Source organism: Cynocephalus volans, chromosome 17, assembly GCF_027409185.1.
Source record: "Cynocephalus volans isolate mCynVol1 chromosome 17, mCynVol1.pri, whole genome shotgun sequence".
NCBI classification, from domain to species: domain Eukaryota; kingdom Metazoa; phylum Chordata; class Mammalia; order Dermoptera; family Cynocephalidae; genus Cynocephalus; species Cynocephalus volans.
In genome coordinates this window covers 13980954-14003072 of record NC_084476.1, presented here as the reverse complement: position 1 = coordinate 14003072, position 22119 = coordinate 13980954, and the positions used below count along the sequence as shown (strand labels likewise).

Here is a 22119-nt window from a genome sequence, read left to right as displayed (position 1 = left end):
GCCCTCTCCTTACTGGGTCCATGTACAACTTGAAAGGTGGCAGAGGAAAGGAGAGACTACCGTAGGGATCCGTATTCGAGATCGTCTAACTAGTGCCCCGTCAGGAACTGGCCCCAGTTTCCGGATTGCAGCTTTATCACTCAATTCGCCCCTACCTTCCCTTCCCCAGCTGTTGGCCCGGCTGTTTCCTCTGACATGCCCTATCCTTTTCCACACTTATCCTTCTAAAAACCCTTTATAAATCACATCATTCCTGAAGCCATCTTGAACTGCTCCTTAATTAGTTGGTTCTCAGTTGGGAGCCTGTAATCCCTTTGACTGCCTTCACTATTGCCCTTATCACACCAATGTTGAAAGTATTTGTGTCCCATCTAGGCGGAGGTATTTTAGTACAGTGATCTTTGCATTCCCGAAGTCTAGCACTTAGAAGGAATCAAGTTTTTGCCGAATGAAGGGATGTCTGAACCAATTCTTAAAAGCAGTTGCTCTACCCCCACAGTCAACACATTGTCATGGATGTAACTGACGTGTAACAACTAATTCCTGGTTAACCCATATTTTCCTGCTTGACTAATGCGTATTTTAAAGAACAGAACTGAAGAAGGCATTCCTGGATTCAAATTCAAGCAATTGAAAAGGAAAGCAGGAGGGGAGAGTGAGAAAACAAACCGTTGACACCAGAGCTTTAATTGTCACATTTTTATTAAGGAAACTTCCCCATAATAAGTGAAGAGGTAGTTCATAGTATGTCTAACATACAACAGATTTAGAACAGCTATTCATGAGCTGAAATAAAATGTTCTGGGTTGTTTGTTTAGGACAATGTTTTAGAAGCAGTGACACTGGTCACCTTCCATTTACAGATCTTAAAGAAACAAACAAATTAAAACCACATCTGATTTACCTCAGAACCACTTCAGTTTGGAGTTTGTCTTTAAAATTAAATAATAAATAAATAACTGTGACAGTAATTTTTTAAAAAACCAAACTATGGCAAAGAGAGTCCTTTCTCCCTTCTAGTTATCCTGGGGATCCATAAAATACAAATGCCAAATGACTAAGGTTTTAAAAATCTTCCTCCTCTACAGGAATATGACTAGTTCTGAAAGTCATCTTCCCCTATAAAACATACTTGATACGAGTAACATGACCTCTTTGCAACATAATCTAAGAAACATGTATAAGCAAAGAAAAAGTCCCACCAAAATTAGAAAATGTCTTACAGAAACAGAAGACTTCTCTAGCCAAGAAATGGAGGAGACTGCATTTGCAGAAGGTGAGAACTAAAAGTTCTACTGATACAAAACCCCAAAGATGCTGATTTTAAGTGATCAAAGACAGCAAGTTTTTTTTATTCCTAATATAAAATCAAATTTAGATCTTATCTCACTAAGACCACATGAGGCCATAAGCTCCATGAGGGCAGGGATGGTATCAATCTTACCTTCACATCCTCATTATCTAGCATAGTACCTGGCAACAGTAGGTGTTTAATAAAGGTATCTTGAATGACTGAATGAACCAAGAAATAGTCTCCAACCAAAGAGACAAATCTTATATGAACCCGTGCCTTTTAATCTTCAAACCAGTAACCAAAACAGGACATGAATGTGAGCAAAGGAAGCACTTCAACTTGAAATTTCCCTATGAAGAAATGATATTCAGAGAAAATACCAAAAACATTGGTTGATGTGGTAGTCTCCCCATTGCATAGAATTGGTATTCTTTGGCTGGATCATATAAAAATCAGAAAGCTAGAAAGCATCATGAGACCATATAATGAGTGACATTAGACATAAAGTTCTTATTGGTCTTATCACTCAACTGTGTTCTCATTTTAATTATTTGAATAAAAGATAGAAATTATACCTTAAATCTGATCCCATTTAAATGTAGCAAATTATAACAACTTAAGAATTCCCTCCAACTATATAAATTAAGCCTAATTTCTGGATTATCAAAACTCAAACATAAAAACAGAAAATCCTGATGGAAATTAAATAAACACTGTTTTCCAAACAAAATCAATTTCACATTTGGATCCTTCTCACATTACTCTTACCTGCCCTTTCCCTCCCTAACCAGCACCCAACAAATCAGTTACTTGCTTGGGAAGAATGTAATACTCATCTAACTAAAAAATAATTAGCTAACATAAATAAATCCCTCTGTGATATTCTGTTGGCAAAATCCAGGCTGTCTAAAAAAGCCAACAGGTAAACACAAAGGTGAAACAAACTGAGAGCTTTCTGTTAATGCATTATTCTTCATCATGAACTAAATCTTTTTAAGCCAAGGGATAGTGGAAAGAAGTAAGGAGACATTAGCTCATACTTAGTCACTTATATACCTTGGCCCATCTTGGCCAGGCCACTTCTTTGGGCTTTGGATGCCCCAACTTAAAATGAAAAAGGTGGAATAAATGATCTCTTAAGATTCTTTAAGGACTCTAACACTCCTATTACCTAAGTCTAACTCCTGTGTCAGAAACAAATAAGATGCAAAATTTTATTTCTGAAATATAACATGTGCTTTAGGAAAACCAGTTGTTTTGTATCACCATATAGGAAGATAAGACTTTGTAACAGTGATCTATCAAAGGTGGCAAGGTGGGACAGTGTCTCTTTAAGAGTAATATCTGAATGCAAAAATCTGATTGCCCCTTCTGTGTCCCACTTGACTTCTTTCATCCATTTTAGAAATTAAGGTACATGAGGAAATGAAAATTCAGAGACTCATAGTGCACTGCACAAAACTCTGATGGTCAAACTCACCTTTCTGATGGCTAAACTCTGAAACAAAGTTCAGAGACTCCCCAATAACCTCTTTTTAGAGAAACCATTATACTTTAGCACACTTTAAGTGTGTTTAGAGTAATACTGATTTCAAAAGCATCAACAAGTTATACATTAATTATAAGCATCTAGCCTCCTGGTGGGACATGCTGCGAGGAAAACCTCCCATGTAAGTGCTGTTGTATAACTGTACTTCTATCCTTTGTTGCTTATGCTCCACAAGGTGATCCCTAACTATGTCTGCAGATGTTGCTGAAAAGATTGTACTCTCATCTTTGTGAACAATGCAATGAGATGAAGTTGGGCTATGATACTGTTGAAAAGAGTACAGAACAAATGAACATACTTCTTTATAGCCGGCTCCAAGACAAGTACAAATGGTAGGAAGCAGATTCATTCATTTATCAGGCATGGATGAATTATCAATAGGCAACCAGACATATTGTCGATAGCAATATCACCTTATATCTCAGCCTATTTTCTGCCAAAGAAAATTATTCACTTCTCTTAGCACAGCATCTATTAGTGGAGAACAGGTAATGTTATTAACTTGTTGGTACCTTCAGAATGTGCCTGGTGAACAAAGCCTAAAATAGTGTCAGTCTAAGACATAAGTCAATGTTAGGTAGACAAATGGAATTATTCCTTGGTAAAGGAAAACAGACATCACAGGATAAATAATTCAAAACAGAAAATGCGAGAGGGCAAAAAGAAGGCAATACCACTCCAAGTGGTAAGCTGCCTGGTCTATTAGTGCTTTGATTCACCCCCTACCTCCTGCGCAGAGGCTTTGGAGAAGTCAAACTAGTAAAATCACTCCTAAAAAATTCAGACTATTGCCACATTCTCAGTCCATTCTAGTTGTGAGCATGAAGCCCCTACTCAATTCACGCAAGTACTATCATTCCTTAAGTTCAGGACAGCTTGGGCCAGTTTACCTGCATCCAGGACCTGTGTTGCATCAGGTTGTGGCTGACACCCTTTAGAGTCTGTGACTGCTGTACATGCAAAAGAATCAAAATCCACTGTGAGGTCTTGCACATTTCTCTCATTGGCATTATCAAAGCTGTTTTTGCCATGCAGCTGTTTAAGGTGTTTCCTCAAAACTGGCTTATGTGCAAAAACCATGTCACAATAGTTACATTTATGGGGCTTATCTCCACTGTGAAGGTTAAGATGATCCTGTAAGGAACACTTCTGAGAAAAGGTTTTCCCACAGATTTTACACTGGAAAGGTTTAATTCCGGCATGCACACGCATGTGTCGATGAAGGTTGCCTTTCTGAGTAAAAGTCTTGCCGCAGAGTAGACACATAAAGAGTTTGTGCATTTTTAAATGGTTGGCGTAGTTCTCCAGGTGACGAAACACCCTGGTACACTTTGGGCATTGGTGGTGCCACTGTAGGCCTTTGTCTACACCTCGAATGTTAGGCCCAAAGACATCTTTTGAGGCCATGATGATGTTATCACTGCCTGTATAAGAGAGGGCATAATTGTGGAGATGGTTTTGTTCTATTTCACTTACTCTGTTTTCCACAGTTGAATTTATCAGGGAGTGCTGGGGTTCTGATGAGTGTAAAGCAGTGGGTTCAGAAGAAATAAACTGGTTCTGATCTTTTTTACTTCTAACCTCTGATACATCCCCAATAGATTCTACCTTAACAATCTGAATATCACTGTCCTCCATATCCATACTGTCTTCAGATGGATGAATACAAGGTGAGTCCTGCTTTGGGGAGCCTCTGGCATCGCCCTGCTGTTCTTTTGACTGGGGAGAAGCACTCTGTGGTTCACATCCCTCTTTACTATCCATTGGTTGTTTTGGCTTTATAAACTTCCACAGGGCCTGCGTGCACCGTTCTACAATGTGGCTCATCTGAAGAAAACTCGCAGCAGTCAAGTAATTTACCAGTTCCATCTCAGGGAATTCCAGCACACCACTATAACAGGATAAGAGCAATTGTCTCCCCACTTCGGAACTCTGTAATATGGAGATTTTCACCTCTCTGGAATCATTCAGTAAAAACTGGTCTCTTAAGAAGGGGGAACCTGCAGCAAACACAATTTTATGCCCCTGTACCTCAATATCATCTATGAGAACTGTAACATCACAAAATTTATTCTCTTCTCTTAATTTGTTCATTTTTTGTAACATTGAATCTCCATAATTTTCAAACTTGAAGTGAAGGAGATCTGATCTTTCAGACATTTTGGCAGACCTAAAGAACAGAAATGTAAAAAGGTTGAATTTAAGGAAATTCAAACAATTAAGAAACTTGGATTTACCTTCCAAAAACAAATTTGTGTCGTCATATCTGTTTCTTATGTATCCAAATGAAATTTTCCTTGAAAGAGGAAGCTACTATAACAGCATTCAAAGGCTGTTAAAAATTACTCCTTACCAAACCAAGTGTCAGTTGCACCTGAAGAGTGGACTTGTATTAGTGTAAATAGCCTGACATTCATTCAACTTTTCAAGATACTTAAAACAAGCACAGTGCTTGAGTTAGTCCAAGAGTATTTTTTCACGTCTCAAATGAGAATTCTGTCATGTTTCAAAAACAAACTAAAACATCCCAACACAAATAAAGATGCTGTACTTTCTTTTGCTTGAAACTGGGAACCTGCTTCTCATACAAGATGAAAGACAGATCTAAAGGGACAATGTTTGGACAGTGTAAAAGGCACAGTTCTTCATCCACGATCTAAACTCTCTTTTAAGGAACATTTCTTGATACAGAAAATAAAATACTTAATATAGAAAAACCAGATGAACTATTTGGTGGATCTAGTCAATCCCTACTAGATCTGTCCTTTCCTCTTTATCCCTATTTATCCATCATTATTCATCATGTGGACTACTAGAACTGATTCATAAATGTTTCCTCAGCTTCCAGCTTTTACTCTCTCCAATCCAACTAGTATACCACCTGTTGTTTTTCAAAAACACAGATCTGGGGGCTGGCTCGTGGCTCACTTGCGAGAGTGTGGTCCTGATAACACCAAGGCCACGGGTTCGGATCCCTATATAGGGATGGCCGGTAAGCGCACTTGGAGAGCGTGGTGCTGACAACACCAAGTCAAGGGTCAAGATCCCCTTACCGGTCATCTTTTAAAAACAAAACACAGATCTGATTATACCCTACCCCTGCCTTGGGTGACTTCCAATTGTTTCCTGGATGAAGACTAACCTCTTTAGAATAAACTGATTAACTAAACCTAATAATAATTAAGGTAAACATTGGCATAACCCACTCCACCACTGAGAAAAGTCTTTCCCAAAACTCTGCATATTGGTCCCTTTATATAGAACTTCCTTTGGAGAAAGTCTCCATGTTCTGATTCCATACTCTGTAAATGATTTTCTCATATCTTGGCTTCCCATTTGTCTCTCTAAAGTGTAAGTATGAATTAGTTGTGCCAACATGATAATTCCAGCCCACTAGTCGTTGTAAAAGTAACAAATTGGTATTCTTCTGTTTATATACCAGTCTTCTATGACATCAGTAGGCATATCAGGTCTATCTTTGAGATACAGCTCTACAATCTCAGTGAATCAAGAAATTCACCTTGGATTTTGTGCATTCATTAACCCCTCCATTCAGAGTCAGATGAGACAACCAGCTTCTGGCCACATCTGGACCCTGAAACCCAATCTTTATAATCTTAACTTCTGTAACACTGACTTACAAAGGCTCACAGAGTATCAGCTCCTGATGGCAGAGTCTAGGTTCTATTCTTATTCCTCAGTGCCCAGTATATAACAGTACTCACTCCAGGCCTTATCATGCTCATTTCCTTAGTCTAGAACACTATCTCTTAGCTAATTCTGACTCCTTTATTTCCTCTAAAAGCCCCTCCCTTGACCCCTTAAAAGAGCTGTCTCTACTGGGCCCATAACATAGGGCATTTCCATCACAACCGTCAAAACACTTCATTAAATATTTATTCCTCTTCAAATTGCAAGCTTCATGGCAGTGGAGGGAAACTTCTTCATCCTATTAAATGGGGCCAATGCTGGGAACCTGAATCTTCTGGGGAAAAATATTCTTTCCTTTAGCTCTGAATTCTACCTATTGCAGCCACATTGCTTGTCTCATTACTGGCCAAACCCTCTTTTGTGCAAACTGGTGTATATTCCCATCACTTAATGTACTACACATAGAGCAGGTGCTCAGTTTGTATTAGCTGAACCTATAGGATTCGTCTGACAGTGGTAAGAAGGAAGAATTATTGTTAGGAAGACCAGCTTAGTACCTGCAGAAGCATTACAGATCTGAGGCCATGAAGGCATAGAAAGGAATGAAAATTGGATAAGGAGCAAGGTAAAATAACAGATATTTCAAAGAACTTGGTAACTGATTGGATATAGAGAATGATAAAAAGGAACATGTAAAGATTATAAACTTAGGAGTTCAACTGAATGAGAATGTCATTGAAGGGTGAAATTTAGGAGAGGGAACTGGTGTGACAAAGGTATATTAACAGAAATATACACAAAGTATACATTCTGAATGTAAAGATAATGAATATTCACAATAAAGATAAAAACTTCATTGAGAGAGGAGGGATGTATAGAAACAAGTGTAGTATCAGAGAAATGATAGTGTGTCTCAAATACAAAGGAAAAATCTGAAAGATACAGGGAATATGTCAGTAATTTAAAGCAGCAAAACTATATTATCTTTGGTTGGTTTTAGCAATTTATACTGTTTATTTCAGGAAGTTTTCCCTAATATGTGTCAGCCCACTCTATTATCTCCCCTTTATAAACTCTTATTTCCAGGCCACAATTTATCCCTTAATTGTTTCCTGTCACTAGTTTCTCTTTCCAATAGATTGTTAGTTATTTGAGAGCAAGGATCAATTGTTTGTGACATTTTATACAGCTCACTCAACAAAAACCAGCAGAATAATGAATTCTTAATGTTTCCTGTGAAATTATTACTGAGCTATGGTAAAGATGCTCTTCATTATCATGATATCCTCTTTTGATTACCCGGGGGGTGGGGAGGGGATTTCTTTCTTGGTTTTGTTTCCAAAATAGTTTTGACAAAACCAAATTTTAAACAAACACTTTTTTGGGGGGATGGCTGGCCAGTACTGGGATCCAAAACTTTGGCCTTGGTGTTACACCACCGTGCTCAATTTTTTTTTTTTCTACTTTTTAAAAATAGTTAAAAGGAATAATTGAACTGGCTTAACTTTATTTAAAAATAAGAGAAATGACACCTAATCTTTGCCGAGTCCTTGCTACATTCCAGATACAGTCCTAAATGCTTTACCTAAATTGACTCATTTAATCCTGAAAATCTCTATAGGTAGGTATTATAGTTATCCCCACTTTGCATATGAGGAAACTGAAACTCAAACTTAGAGAACATAAATAACTTGCCAAATTTAATAATGGTGGAAAGTATTAAGTGTTAGAGCTGGAAATTGTGCCTACCTGTGCAATGCCAAAATTTATGTGTGAAACAACTAGAACAAGTACAGTTTTATCTTAAGGATATTATTAATTATGTAATTGTTAAGATTTCCTTCCTCATATTGCACATTGCAAATGTAGGCTAAGAAAATTGAGCTGTACACTTATGATTTGTACACTTTTTTGTATTTCAATTATGCTTCAGTAAAAGGTTTATGTTTTAAAATGAAAAGTACAACTTAAAGCCAAGTTCGTGTTAAGTATAGAGGACTTCAAAGGTAAGCCATTTATGTATGAGGGGTCTTCATGGAATGATTAGTATTCACTTTCAATTCCATTTTCCTCTAACTTTTTGAAGTACCCTCATATTAGTCATACTCCTGATTGCATTTTATGCCTGTATCCTTATACCTAGCTTTCTCATCTTTTTTAACTTTGTTATTTTTCCATCTTTTGTGTATTTATCTTTGTAGACTGAATTTTAATGCCACTTGCAAATAAAATAGAGAACAAAAATTATGAATATATTTGATTTCAGAATCCCCAACTCTAGATAACTTCTTAGTAGCAATTATTCATAATATTCACAAAAACCACTCACATAATACTAGATTATGGCAGAGCTTCTCATAACTGAAAGAAAGCAAAGAAATGATCAGGTAGAACAGAGACTTGTTCACCACATTCTGTTCTTTCCTCAGGACAATTCCCAGATTCTCTCTGTTCTTACTGTCGTTGCCATGGTTCAGGCCCTTATCATCTATTGCCTGGGTTACTGAGATTAAATCTGCATACTGCCGAGTTTCAAGTTTGTATAACCATTTCTCAAACATCAATGTAGTAGGCATATTCTCACTTAATCTCATTTTCTCTTTGTTTATATTTACACAATTCTTGCATAATTATTTTATAACAACTGATTTGAAATTTTCCCTTTGTTCAAACAGGAGTAATTGAAAACAGGACTGACTGGTGAATATTCTAGATTGGACAATGTTCACTGCTATACTATGCGAAGTCAAAAAATACCCAAGTTTCTTCAAATGCCTCTAATAACTACTTCAAATGCCTCTGATAAGCAAAAATTTTCTATAGTATAATAACTCCTAATCTGTATGTCAGTCTGCTTTCTCACCTACCTCATAGAAGCACTCTTAACCTTTCAACTTAGCACTCACAACTACTTGGAAATCTTTGTCCTTCCTTAACATCAGATGACATTTTTTCAAAGAGTTTGTATTATCTACAGCCTTTCTCTCTTTAAACCTCAATCCTTTTCTTCTTTTGGGTCACTTTCATGACACTATAGTCTCCAAATTCTCACCCTTTTGTGTTGTTTTGACTTTTAATTATAAGTAATACATACAGAAATATATCCTTCCTAAAATTTTTTTTTTAACATTGTAGATAAAATTCCCTTTCCCAACTGCCTAACTCAGTTTGAATTTGGTCTTTCCTCATTCTCCCTACCCCCATTTTGAAAACAACACTTCTACCTGTCTAGCCACAGAAAATATAAAGTAAACTTATGTTTCTTGTACACAAACTATACATATTGTTTCGCAACTCTTTTCACTTACTGTTTTTGAGAGCTGTTTATGTTGATAAGCATAGATCTAGTTCATCATTTTTTAACTTGTACAGAAGTGGGCAAGTTACCTAAACACTGATTTAAGTTTTCCACCACTGTTTTGCTGGTCTGTTCCTCAAGGCCTCACTGAATTGTACAAAGGTAAGAATATGCATGGCTAATCTTAACCAAACTTAACTTCAATTCGAGCTACTTAAAAACTCCTACTCTATGCTGCTTCTCTACCAGTCGAAATGATACTTAAATTCTTAAACTGAATTAAAACTCAATTAGTCAAAAATAAAATTTATGGAGAATGGCTTGGAGAACAGTGAATGTGGAGATAAGGAACCTTTCAGTATGCTATTACTCTAACAGATCAAGACAGAAATGATGGGGCTGGCTAGTTATCTCAGTTGGTTAGAGGGTGGTGCTGATAACACCACAGTCCAGAGTTCAGCCAGTCATCAAAAAACAGCAACAAAAACCCCCAAACAAACAAACAAGCAATAAGACAGAAATGATGAGGGTCTGAACAGAGACAATGATAATATGAATGGATAGAGGAAACAGATTTGAGAGACATTTCAAAGAACAGATGGAAATGGTGACCAAGGTGGGGAACAAGAGAGGTAGGGTCAAGATGACTCAAAGATATTTGGTTTCAGTGACGGATATCTTTGACTGACTGTCATTCAATAAGCTAGGGAATACTGGAGGGGATGATCATGAGTCTACCCTTAAAAATGTTGAGCCAGAGAAGCCTGCATGACATCAAGGTGAAAATCAATTTGCTGTTAGATATGGACCTAAAGCTGAGAAGGAGACCTGATTATAAATGGCAAGTGCTAAATGAAAGCATGAGAGTGGAAGAAGTTGATCTAAATTGGCAGAGCGGAAGAGGACCTATGATAGGAAGAAAGAAATAAAAAACTAATACATAACTATATAATACAAACATAAATCCATTACTTACCTTCTTCTCAACCTGGGTCTCCTTCCAAGCCTCTCCATTTTTATCAATGAGCCTATCTTTGCTTAAATCTTTCCTACTCCTTTGACTCCTGTACTCAATCACCAAATAGTGCTGTGGGTAAAACCATGGACTCTGGAGCTGTATTTCCTAGTATCAAAACCCTGCTCAACCGCTTACTAATTGTGTGACCTGGGACAAGTTGCTTAACCACTCTTCTTCAGTGTTCCCATCTATCAATAGTAACTACTTTATAGGGTTGATTTGGAAAACTAAATGAGTTAAGTTTTTAAAAGAGCTTAGAATAGTGCCTGTTATGTGTTCTGTAAGCATGTTAGGTAAATAAATAAATAAAGCCTCTCAATTTTCTTTGTGAAATCCTTCATGTGTGTCATCTTCTCATTTCCACTCAACACCAAACCAGTTGAGGTCCCCAATATTTCATACGCCACCAACCCATCACTCTACTAAAATTGCTTTATAAAAGGTCAATAATGACCTCTTAATAAAGAAATGCAATCTTTTTTTCTTTCTTATCCCCCAAATGCTCTTCATAAATTTATCCAGTGGCCTCTCTTCAAAATTTTTTTCTCTTGATTTTTGTGTTTTCCTGGCTGCTGGAACCCTGCATTCTTACACTTCCTACCTCTGTTTCTGCTACTATACTAACCACCACTAGCTCCAATTCCTCTTTCTGCTTCATAAATACAACCATTACCCCCCAAATTTCCTTCTTTCTCAATACTCCCTTTCTCATGCCGGCTATTCCCATGGCTTCCACTTCTAGACTGATAACTCAGACCTCTACTTCTAAGCCACAACGTTTAGGCCGAGCTCCAGAGTTACACTTGCAACTCTATTCTGGACAGCTTTATGTGGCTATCCCATTAGACTTTTAATTCAACAAGTTCAGAAAATGAATATGTAATCTACACTACTTATGGTTTTATTCCTGATAATGGCATCACTATACTTAAAATGCCTAAGACCTAAAACTTAGGAATTGGATTTGGTACCTCTCTCTCTCAACCTACAATTAGTTATGGAATCTTGACATCATCACCTCCAGCACATATTTGCCTCCTTTCCAACAACACTGTCATAACTGTATTTCAGGACTTCATGGCTTCTCACTAGGCTGACCCCATCACTCCTTCAAAAGAATCTCCAATCTTTAGCCTTTAGCTAAAGAGTCCAGATTCAGTTAATAGAAATTCCTTTTCTACAGGCTTTCTACAGAAAAAAATGACTTCCTGCAGTGCAAATCTGACCCTATCAGTTTCCTGCTCAAAACTCTTCAAAAAACTACCCATCTACTTTAGGATTAAACCTTTCTCTGTCTGGATCTCAGCCTACTTTCCCAGCCTCATATCCTATCCCAAGCACAGGAGCCCTCCCACATCCTCCTCTTTCCACACGAGTTAGGCTCTGTCACTCCTCCATAGCATTGCAACTGTCCCTTCAGCCTGAAAAGCTCTTCCACACCTTATTCTCGCCAAGAAGTATAATTCAGATGTCATTTTCTTTTTAAAGCCTTCTCAGCAATGCCCCTTCAGCAGTTCATACATATACGACATATATATGTACGTACATATATATTTATATATCAAGAGCACTTGCTTGTTTCTATCTGGCTCCCAAACTTGACCTTGAAATTTGGAACGATATCTTATAAATCTCCAGTGCCTGGCACAATCCAAGTAACATGACAGGTGCTATGGCCAGTGGCTGAATTGGGGGAAACCACAGCAAAAGGGTAATCTAACATTAATGATGTAGCACTCATAGTGATTCTTGTGGGCTGGCACTGAGGGCCTTGCCTTCGGCTGGCTCCCGAAGTTCGTTTTCTCAGGGCCTCAGCTCTGGCACTTCCTAAAAGATGCCAGAGTCCGGCGTCCAAGCCAACTGCTGGGCCCTCGGCTGGGGTCCCAGTAGGTGGTCCCTTGGGCATCCTCGGGCTCCCCATTCCAGACGACGGGAAGTGAAAGGGGCGGGGCGCAGCGTGGGCCGGGCCAAGGGCTCCTTAAGTCCCCCGGGGCCTAGGCCAGCCTCTCGGCCCCCATCCCAGTGCAGGTCCCGGCCGATCCAGGGCCCCAAGGGGGCTCCATTTTGAGAGACCCCGCACCCCAGCCCGGCGCTCCGGCCGCCTCCGCACTTACAGACCCGGGGTAAGGCCGACATCAGGATCCGGCACCGCCAGGAGCTCTGGCCCCTCGGGGCTCCGGAAAGGGGGAGGGGCAGGGAACCCGAGCCAAAAGGGGACCCAACGGAACCGGAAGGGCAGCCCTGGCCGGACAAAGACAACTTCCAGGTGCCATGATGTTCTCCGCCAATCGGAAGGCTCAGAGGACGACGGGGGCCCGAGAGGGACTCTCCACGCTGTGGGCGGGGCGCGGACGGAGTGCTGGGGTTCCTGGATGCTAGTGTCTCAGCCAGTTAGTTACCCCGAAGTACTGTGGCTCCTTAGTGTCGGCGGCTCAGGCCCTGTGCGCTTCGAGGTGACCTGCTGCTCCAGACCCCCTTCTCAGCGGCCCTTCTCGAGCTGGGCCTAATCCACCGGCTTCCTGCATGAGCCTGAAGGGCGCCTCCGCGATTAAGCCTCGGTAAGTCCCTCCCGTCTAGGGGTGTGGACTCGCCGCGCGGGAGCCCGAAAAGCAGAAAGCGGTTTACTCCACTCACTTTTGGATGTTAGTATTTCTCGTGGATCTTGCTTCGGGATTCTTCCTCCTCCCTCCGCATTCCTAGCGCGGTCTCTTGCATTCCTGTTGTTTCTTTTACCTATCAATTGCTGACCATTCACAGGTCTCTCTTGCGAACCCAGACACCTCTCCTGAGCTCCAGAGCCAACTGCCTAGAAGAGATCTTCAGTTGGTTGTTCCAGTGTTAAGTTCTCCAGACCCGCTTCTGCTCATCTCCTAGAGTCCTTGTGTTGATGAACGACATCATCCACGCATTCCCCCCGCCACAAAAATTGAGTATCATTCTAGAGCCCGTTTCCCTGCTAATCCAGTTGTTTAGCAGGTTCTCCCCATTCCTTTTCTTTAGGTGGAGGTTTTTATTGTAGTAAAACATGATTACTATTTTAACAGTTTGTAAGTGTAAAGTTCAGTGGCTTTAAGCGCATTCAACATGTGTAGCCGTCACCACTTGCTATACCCAACCTCACTCTTTTGCATGTGGATATCCAGTCTTCCCAGCATCATTTGTTGAAAAGACTCTCCTTTCCCCATTGAATGGTCTTGGCACACTTGTTGAGAATCAGCTGACCCGACAGGAGGGTATTTCAAAAAATTCATGGAAAGATTCATGTTGTTTCTTCATTCTATTTCTCCATGAACTTTTTGAAATACCTTGTAAATGGGGGATTATTCCTGGGTTCTCTGTCCCAGTACATTGGTCTACATGTTTGTCCTTATGCTAATACCAAACTTTTAATTACTGAAGTTTTGTAGTGAGTTTCAAAGTTTCAATCTGCGAGTTCTCCAACTTTATTCTTCTTTTTTAAGATTATTTTGGCTATTTGGAGCATTTTGCAATTCTGCATGAATTTAAGGAATGGCTTTTCCACTTCGTCACGAAGGCTTTTGTAACGGATTGTGTTCTGTCTGTAGGTCGCTTTGGATAGTATTGACATCTTAAGAATTTTAAGTCATCCTGTCTATGAACACAGAATGCCTTTCCATTTATTTAGGTCTTCATTAATTTCTTTCGGCAATATTTTCCAGTTGTCAGCATATTTAATTAATTTAGATGTTATTTTAAATGGAATTGTTTCCTCAGTTTCCTTTTCATATGGTCCATTGCTGGTGTGTAGAAACACCTGGTTTTTGTGTGTTGGTCTTGTTCCCTGCAACTTTGGTGAATTCGTTTATTTGCTCTAGTATCTCTCCTGTGGATTCTTCGGGATTTTCTATATAGAGAATCGCTTTCCTTCTTTTTAAATTTGGATGCTTTTTATTTCTTTTTCATGTCTAATATCTCTATGTAAAACTTTTAGTATAACTTTGTGAAAGTGAGTATCATGTCTTATTCCTGATGTTAGGGGGAAAGCTTTTGATCTTATTTTTTTAAAGTACCTTTATCATGTTGAGGAATTTTCCTTATTTTCTAGTTTTTTTGAGAGATTTTATATGAAAGGGAGTTGGAGTCTGTCAGATGCCTTTCCTGCATCAATTGAGATCATCGTGTGTTTTTCCCCTTTCACTCTATTATGTGATGTATTACGTTTGTTGATTTTATGTTGAACTACCTTGCATTCTTAGGATGAATCCAGCTTGGTCATGGTGAATGACCAGCTTAATATGTTGTTGGATTCAATTTGTTTATATTTTGTTGAGGATTTTTGCATCTATATTCCTAAGGGATATTGGTCTGTAATTTACTTGTGTTTATCTGGCTTTGGAATCAGGGTAATGCTGACCTCATTGAATGCATTAGGGAGTATCCCCTCCTCTTCAATTTTTTGCAAAATTTTGAGAGGGTTTGTTGTTAAGCCTTCTTTGAAAGTTTAATAGGAGGCGGCTCTCATGGAGGCAGCTAGCACAAGGCTGGGGAGCGCTGAGCCATGCTTCCTGCCCTGTGCTGCCCAGACTAGCAAACAATACAGTCAAGATAGCTAAAAGTGACCCTAAGAAACCAAAGGACGAGATGTCTGTTTATGCCTTCCTTGTGCAGACGTGCAGAGAAGAACATAAGAAGAAAAAACCCAGAGGTCCCTGTCAATTTTTTGGAATTTTCTAAGGAGTGATCTGAGAGATGGAAGACAATGTCTGGGGAAGAGAAGTCTAAATCTGATGAAATGGCAAAGGCAGATAAAGTACAGTATGATCGGGAAGTGAGGGATTATGGACCAGCTAAGGGAAGCAAGAAGAAGGAGGACCCTGATGCCCCCAAAAGGCCACCATCTGGGTTTTTCCCGTTCTATTCTGAATTCCACCCCAAGATCAAGTCCACAAACGCTGGCGTTTCTCTTGGAGATGTGACCAAAAAGCTGGGTGAGATGTGGAATAACTTAAGTTTGACAGTGAAAAACAGCCCTATATCACCAAGGCTGTGAAGCTGAAGGAGAAGTACAAGAAGGATGTTGCTGATTTATAGTCTAAAGGAAAGTTTGACGGCATAAAGGATCCCACTAAAGTTGCCAGGAAAAAGATGGAAGAGGAAGAGGAAGATAAAGATGAGGATGAAGAAGGGGAAGAGGAGGAGGAGGAATAAACAGCTATTTATCTGTTAAATTTTTTTTTTAAAGTTTAATAGATTGCACTGGTGAAGCCATCTGGTACAGGACTTTTCTTTGTTGGGAGGCTTTGATTAATGATTTAATCTATTTATTTGTTATAGGTTAGTTGAGATTTTCTGTTTCTTCTTGAGTATATTTAGATAATTTGTGTTTTTCAAGGAATTTGTTCATTTTTTTCTACATTTCCTGATTTGTTGGCATATAATTGTTCATAGTGGTCTCTTACAATCCTTTTTATTTCTGTAATGTCAATAGTAAGTAATGTCCTCACTCTTATTTCTGGTTTTAGTTATTTTCGTGTTTTCTCATTTTTTTTCTTCATCAGTCTAACTAAAGCTTTGTCAATTTTTTCATCCTTTCAAAACACCAACTTTTGCTTTCATTGATTTTTCTCTGTTGTTTTTCTATTCTCTATTTTGTCTTTCTCCAATCTGTATTATTTTCTTTCTTCTGTTAGCTTTGGATTTAATATGCCCTTCTTTTTTCTAGTTCCTTAAGGTGTAAATGAGGTTATTGATTTGAGATCTTTATTCTTTTTTAATGTAGTTATTTACAACTGTAAATTTCCCTCTGATCACTGCTTTCAGTGCAGCCCACAAGTTTTGGTATGTTTTGTTATTTTCCTTATTTCTAAGTAGCATTTTCTAATTTCCCTTTTGCTTTCTTCTTTGACCCATTGGTTGTTTAGGAATGTGTTGTTTAAACCTAAGGATACTAGAGATGAGGGGGAGGGGGTTTGGGAAGTGATAGGTTGGGTAAAGGGCATGAAGAAATATCACAACTTGTAAGAATGAATATGCTAATAATAAACAAATTAAATTTTAAAAAGAGTGTTTAATTTACATATATTTGTGAATTTTCCAGTTTTTTTTTTTTCCCCCCTGTTATTGATTTCTAACTTCATCCTGTTATGGTCGGAGAAGATATTTTGTATGATAACTGTCCTGTAAAATCTGTTGAGATTTGTTTTGTGACCTAACATGGTTTATCCTGATAAATGTCTCATGTGCACTTCAGAAGAATGTGTATTCAGCCATTTTGGGGTAGAATGTTTTGTAAATGTTTGTTGGGTCTGGTTGGTTTATTGTGATGTTCAGTTCCTCTATTTCCTTACTTATCTTTTGTTTTTGTTTTGTTATTTTTTTGTTTGTTTTTATTTTTTTTCTTTTCCTTACTTTTATTTGATTATTCTACCCATTACTGAAAATAGGGTGTTGTAGTCTCCAACTATCATTGTAGAACTGTTTTTTCCCTCCTTTTAATTCTGTCCATTTTTGCTTCATATATTTTGAGAGTCTGTTACTAGGTGTGTAAATGTTTATAATTTTTATATAATTCTTTATTGAACCTTTTATTAATATATAATATCTTTGTCTCTCGTAACATTTTTAAAATTTAAAGTCTATTTTGCCTAATCTTAATATAACCACGCCAGCTGTCTTTTGGTTACTATTTGCATGGACTATCTTTTCCATCCATTCACTTTCAACCTGTTTGTTTCTTTGGATCTAAAGTGAGTCTACTGTAGACAGCATATTGTTGGATCATTTTTTTTTAATCCATCTGCCCATCTCTGTCTTTTGATTGGAGAGTTTAAGCCATTTACATTTAAAATAATTATTGATAAGGAGGGACATATCTTTTTGCTATTTGTGTTCTGTATGTCACATAGCTTTTTAAAATCTTTATTTCCTCCATTATTGCCTTCTTCTGTGTTTAATTGATTTTTTTATTATGAAGTGTTTGATTCCCTTCTCACTTCCTTTTGTGTATAGTCTTTAGATATTTTCTTTGTGGTTACCATGGGAATTACATTTAACATCCGGAAATTATAAAAATCTAATTTGAATTGATACCAACTTTAACTTCAATTGCATGCAAAAACTCAGCTCCTATATAGTTCTATCCTTTCTTTTCTGTTATTCATGTCATAGATGACATCATTTTATACATTGTCCAATAACATAGATAAGTATTTTTTCTGCATTTGTCTTTTAAATCATGTAGATAATAAAAAGTGGAATTACAAACCATAATTACAATAGTACTTACTTTTATAATTGCCAGTGTATTCATCTTTACCAGAGATCTCTATTTCTTTATCTGGCTTTGAGTTACTGTTGAGTGACCTTTCATTTCAACCTGCAAGATTCCTTTTAGCATTTCCTGAAGGGCAGGTTTAGTGGTAATGAACTTCCTCAACTTTTGTTGAAAAGGCAATATCTAATTTCTCCCTCATTTTTCAAGGAGAGTTTATCCAGATATAGACAGTTCCATTGGCAGTTTTTTTGTTTGTTTCTTTCTTTCTTTCAGCACTTTGAATATATCAACTCACTGCCTTCTGGTCTCCTAGGTTTCAGATGATAAATTGGCTGATAAACTTATTGAGGATCCCTTGTATATGAAAGGTTGCTTCTCTCTTGCTGCTTTCAAGATTCTCTTTTCTTTGGCTTTTGACAGTTTAATTATTTTTGCATAGGTCTTTTTGAGTGTTTTCAACTAGGAATTCATTAAGCTTCTTGGATTCCTAAATCATGTCATTCATGAAATTTGGGAAGTTTGTGACCATTATTTCCTCAAATATTCTTTATGCCTTTTCTGTCTTCTCCTTTGGAACTCCCACAGTTCATGTTTTGTCCTCTTGATGGTGGCACATAGGTCCCTTAGGCTGTGTTTAATGTTCACTTTCTTCATTCTTTTCTTCTTCTGTTCCTCAGATGGAGTAAGAAGCAGAAAGATTCCATCTTTATACCTAGACAGCATTGGTACTGGCAGAAACTCTCTGAAGTAACTATTTTGGAACTCTGGAGTCTATTTGAATGCTTGCATCTTCCAAGGGAGAGCTTAGCTGGTAAATTGAGGTTAATTTCAATGTTAGCCTTTAATACAATAGTAGCTACCCATCCTCCTTCCCCCAAACCTGTGGCAGGCAGCTGTGTCCACGTTCCTGATGTGGCTTGCTGGAGCCAGAGTGGGCAATAAGAACTTTGTCCTCCATATACTGGCTATCTATGTTCTGATTGCTGATTACTGATTTTGATCACTGAGGTGCAGGCACAGAAGCTGGCTGCCATTGTTTCAACCCCCACTGCCTGAACTGGCTTCCACAGGTTTTAAAGTAGTAGCAGCTGTTTTGTTTGTTTGTTTTACCCCATTTGGGAGTCAAACATTTAAGGATTAGGATATTCAAAAGCAACCACTTATGTGGGGAAAGTTACTGTATATGATCAGGGAAAGACACAGGCTTAGAAAATACCTGAGAAGACCTTAAACTTTCACCTCAGGCTGATCCAGGTTCTCAGCACAAGAGACAATCAAAAAAATAGCAAACCTGGGGGAATAGGGAGAATATGATTTCCACAGTCACCATATTATAAGATTCAAATATCCAGTTTTCAACAAAAAACATTACAAAGTATATAATGTAAACATTACAAAGAAGCAGGAAAATATGGCCTGTTGAGAAGAATAAAATAAATCAACAGAAACTGTCCGTGAGGAAAACCAGATGTTTGACTTAATAGACAAAAACATTAGAACAACTGTTTTAAAGTTGTTCAGAGCTAAAGGAAGACATGAACAAAGTCAGGAAAACAATGAATGAACAAAATAAGAATATCATTAAACAGATAGAAATTATAAAAAGGAAGAAAAATGAAATTCTGGAGTTGTAAAGTATAATAACTGAAATGAAAAATTCACTAGAGGGGTTCAAAAGCAGATTTGAGCAAGCAGAAGAAACAGTGAACTCAAAGATACTGGTTGAGCAGTCCTAATCTGAAAATCCAAAATCTGAAACTTTCTGAGCACCAACATGATGCTCAAAGGAAATTCTCACTGGAGCATTTTGGATTTTGGATTTTTGGATTAGGGACACTCAACTGTTGTGTATTCTGCAAATACTACAAACTTCAAAAAACTTGAAAATCCAAAACACTTCTGGTTCCACGTCTTTTGGATAAGGGATACTCAATCTTTATTTCTTTTCAAAATCCTTCTCCAACTCTGTTTCCTTTTTTCTCTTCTATTTCCTTAGTTCCAGGCTTCCTGATCCTAGGCCGCCTCCAAATTTTTCTATCTACTTCCTGTTTTGCCTGCTCTTCTTACTAGAGTGATCTTTTAAAAAGTCCAAATCTGATATTGTCGCTGTCCTTAAAATTATCTAAGGGCACCCCTGTGTCTATAGATTGAACTTAAGTTTCCTTATTTTAGTATTCGAGGACCTTCCCATTCTAGCTCCAGCCTACCACATTGCTTTATCTCACACCAGCTTCATATTCCATTCATAGCCAGTAACCATGTGTTCCGGGGTATAAAACCATGTACTGAAAAAAGTTGAGCATATTTGGAAACCAAAATTAGTTTTCTGTGAATGGGATAGGATATTAGAATATATGGCATTGGGGCATTGGTAGGCATTGAAGTAGACTATATGAAGTCTATTTTAAAAATAGACTGATAAAAACAGCATGTATATCATCATTAATCCTGTGGTCAACATTTGCATCACTATATTTGATGCAATAAGTAATACTGTATCTAATGTAAGAAACACAACATCACATATGATGCGTACTAGTCCAAAATGTTTGACTTGAATCAATTGAGCCTTCAGATATAACTTCTAGTTTGCAGGACGTACAAGGCTTAAAGGAACAAACTCTATGACTTCTTGAGGAAGCAGTCATTCAGATCCAGAAATTTTGTACTTCAAGTGGCCTGATTTCTGCAGTGAGCCAACGTCTTTTAATTTTTTTCTTAAGTGCCATGCTTGAAGGCCGGAACCAGATTTAATGTGTGACCCTGGGCTGGATACTGATATAGGAATGCTAGTTATAGAAAAATACGATTTGGTCAACAGCATATTTGATTATAGTTTGGGTATTATATGAGAGGAAGTTTTCCTGAAATGATATTACTGAATTGGGAAAACCAGCTATAACTATATTCTCAGCTTGACAGAAAATTTGAATGATATAGGAATTAAATGAGAGGAAAACTTACTGAAACACGTAGTTACTGTTAATTGAAAAAAGCATATTACTGAAGTGTGTGATTTCATTTTAACAAAAATATTTATACACACACAAAAGGAAATGCACTAAAGTAATAACATTGATGGTGGGATGCAATCTCTCTATTTTTTATTTTAGCTTGTCTCTATTTCCTATTTTTCTCCAAGGCATATTGTACTGATTGTATAATAAAATTTAATTTTAGAAATTTGTTAAGATTTACATATATATTTGGGATGTACATCTGAATCAAGAAATACATGAACTTATGGTTACCAAAATATTAAGCATGGTTTTTTCAGGATGTCAAGAGTTCAGGGGATTTTACTTTCTTCCTAATACTGTATTATATGAGTACTTTAAAATGGGTGTGTATTACTTAACTGAATAAGGAGAAACGCAGCAAAACTATTTTCCCGCAGGGGTGCAGCCAAATCTATTATAACAAAGTCACTAAAAGAGGCTAATAAAGCACAGCTTTTGCATTGCTCTTTCTCTTGATTTGGATGCAGTGTCCACCGGAAAACATTGCACATGACTCATTCATCAGGAAAAGAGCATATGCCATTTGAATAAAGAAAGGGGGAGAATAAGGGAGAGGCTGTGGAATTATTTTAAAAATTATCAAGACTTAAGTAGCACCTTTAATAATCCTTGTTTTTGTTCCCAAATACACTGTAAATGCACTCAGGACAGGGAATTTAGTCTTCACTATTGCTCTTGCTCTGTATTTTACCTTTGAATGATTTTTAAATAAAATCTCCATCTTTGAGTCAGTCCGAAACAACCTTGTTCATCTCTGGCCTCTTCTGTGCCTGCAGTACCTCAAGGCAGCTGTGTTGTACCAGCGGCCCTTGGACTTCAGAGTCAGAAGTTTTGAGTTCTAGACTGAATTCTGTAAGTTAGGCTGCACTCTATAAAATGAGAAAAGTCATACCATTCTCACAGGTTTGTGGTAAAACTGAAATGAAATACCCGTAAAAAGACTTATCACAATCCCTGGCACACTGTGCGCCCTTTATAAACGCCGGGTGGGTTGAGTCACACGGTTAAGTGCTGCTTTTCAAACAGGACTTGAACATGGAAGGTGAACAGGGGAT

General features: G+C 37.9%; 1 protein-coding gene and 1 pseudogene across 2 annotated transcripts; one reads left to right on the top strand and one right to left on the bottom strand.

The window, feature by feature from the left end:
- Positions 1–743: 743 nt before the first annotated feature.
- On the bottom strand, positions 744–12982 carry ZBTB26 (zinc finger and BTB domain containing 26). 2 transcript variants are annotated; one of them, XM_063082150.1, is made up of 2 exons: positions 12925–12982; positions 744–5013 (listed from the first exon to the last, which is right to left on the bottom strand). In XM_063082150.1, exon 2 carries the CDS (start codon positions 5001–5003, stop codon positions 3678–3680), a length of 1326 nt encoding a protein of 441 aa, XP_062938220.1. In that variant the 5' UTR covers positions 5004–5013; positions 12925–12982; the 3' UTR covers positions 744–3677. The 2 variants fall into 2 exon arrangements, with proteins under 2 accessions (XP_062938220.1, XP_062938221.1); XM_063082151.1 differs by having other exon boundaries at positions 12929–12980.
- Positions 12983–15456: 2474 nt separating this feature from the next.
- Positions 15457–15979, top strand: LOC134366221 (high mobility group protein B3-like; annotated as a pseudogene).
- The last annotated feature ends 6140 nt before the right edge of the window (positions 15980–22119 follow it).

Excerpts from the sequence above, each read along its gene's own strand:
- ZBTB26 (XM_063082150.1), bottom strand. The coding sequence starts at position 5,003 with ATGTCTGAAAGATCAGATCTCCTTCACTTCAAGTTTGAAAATTATGGA.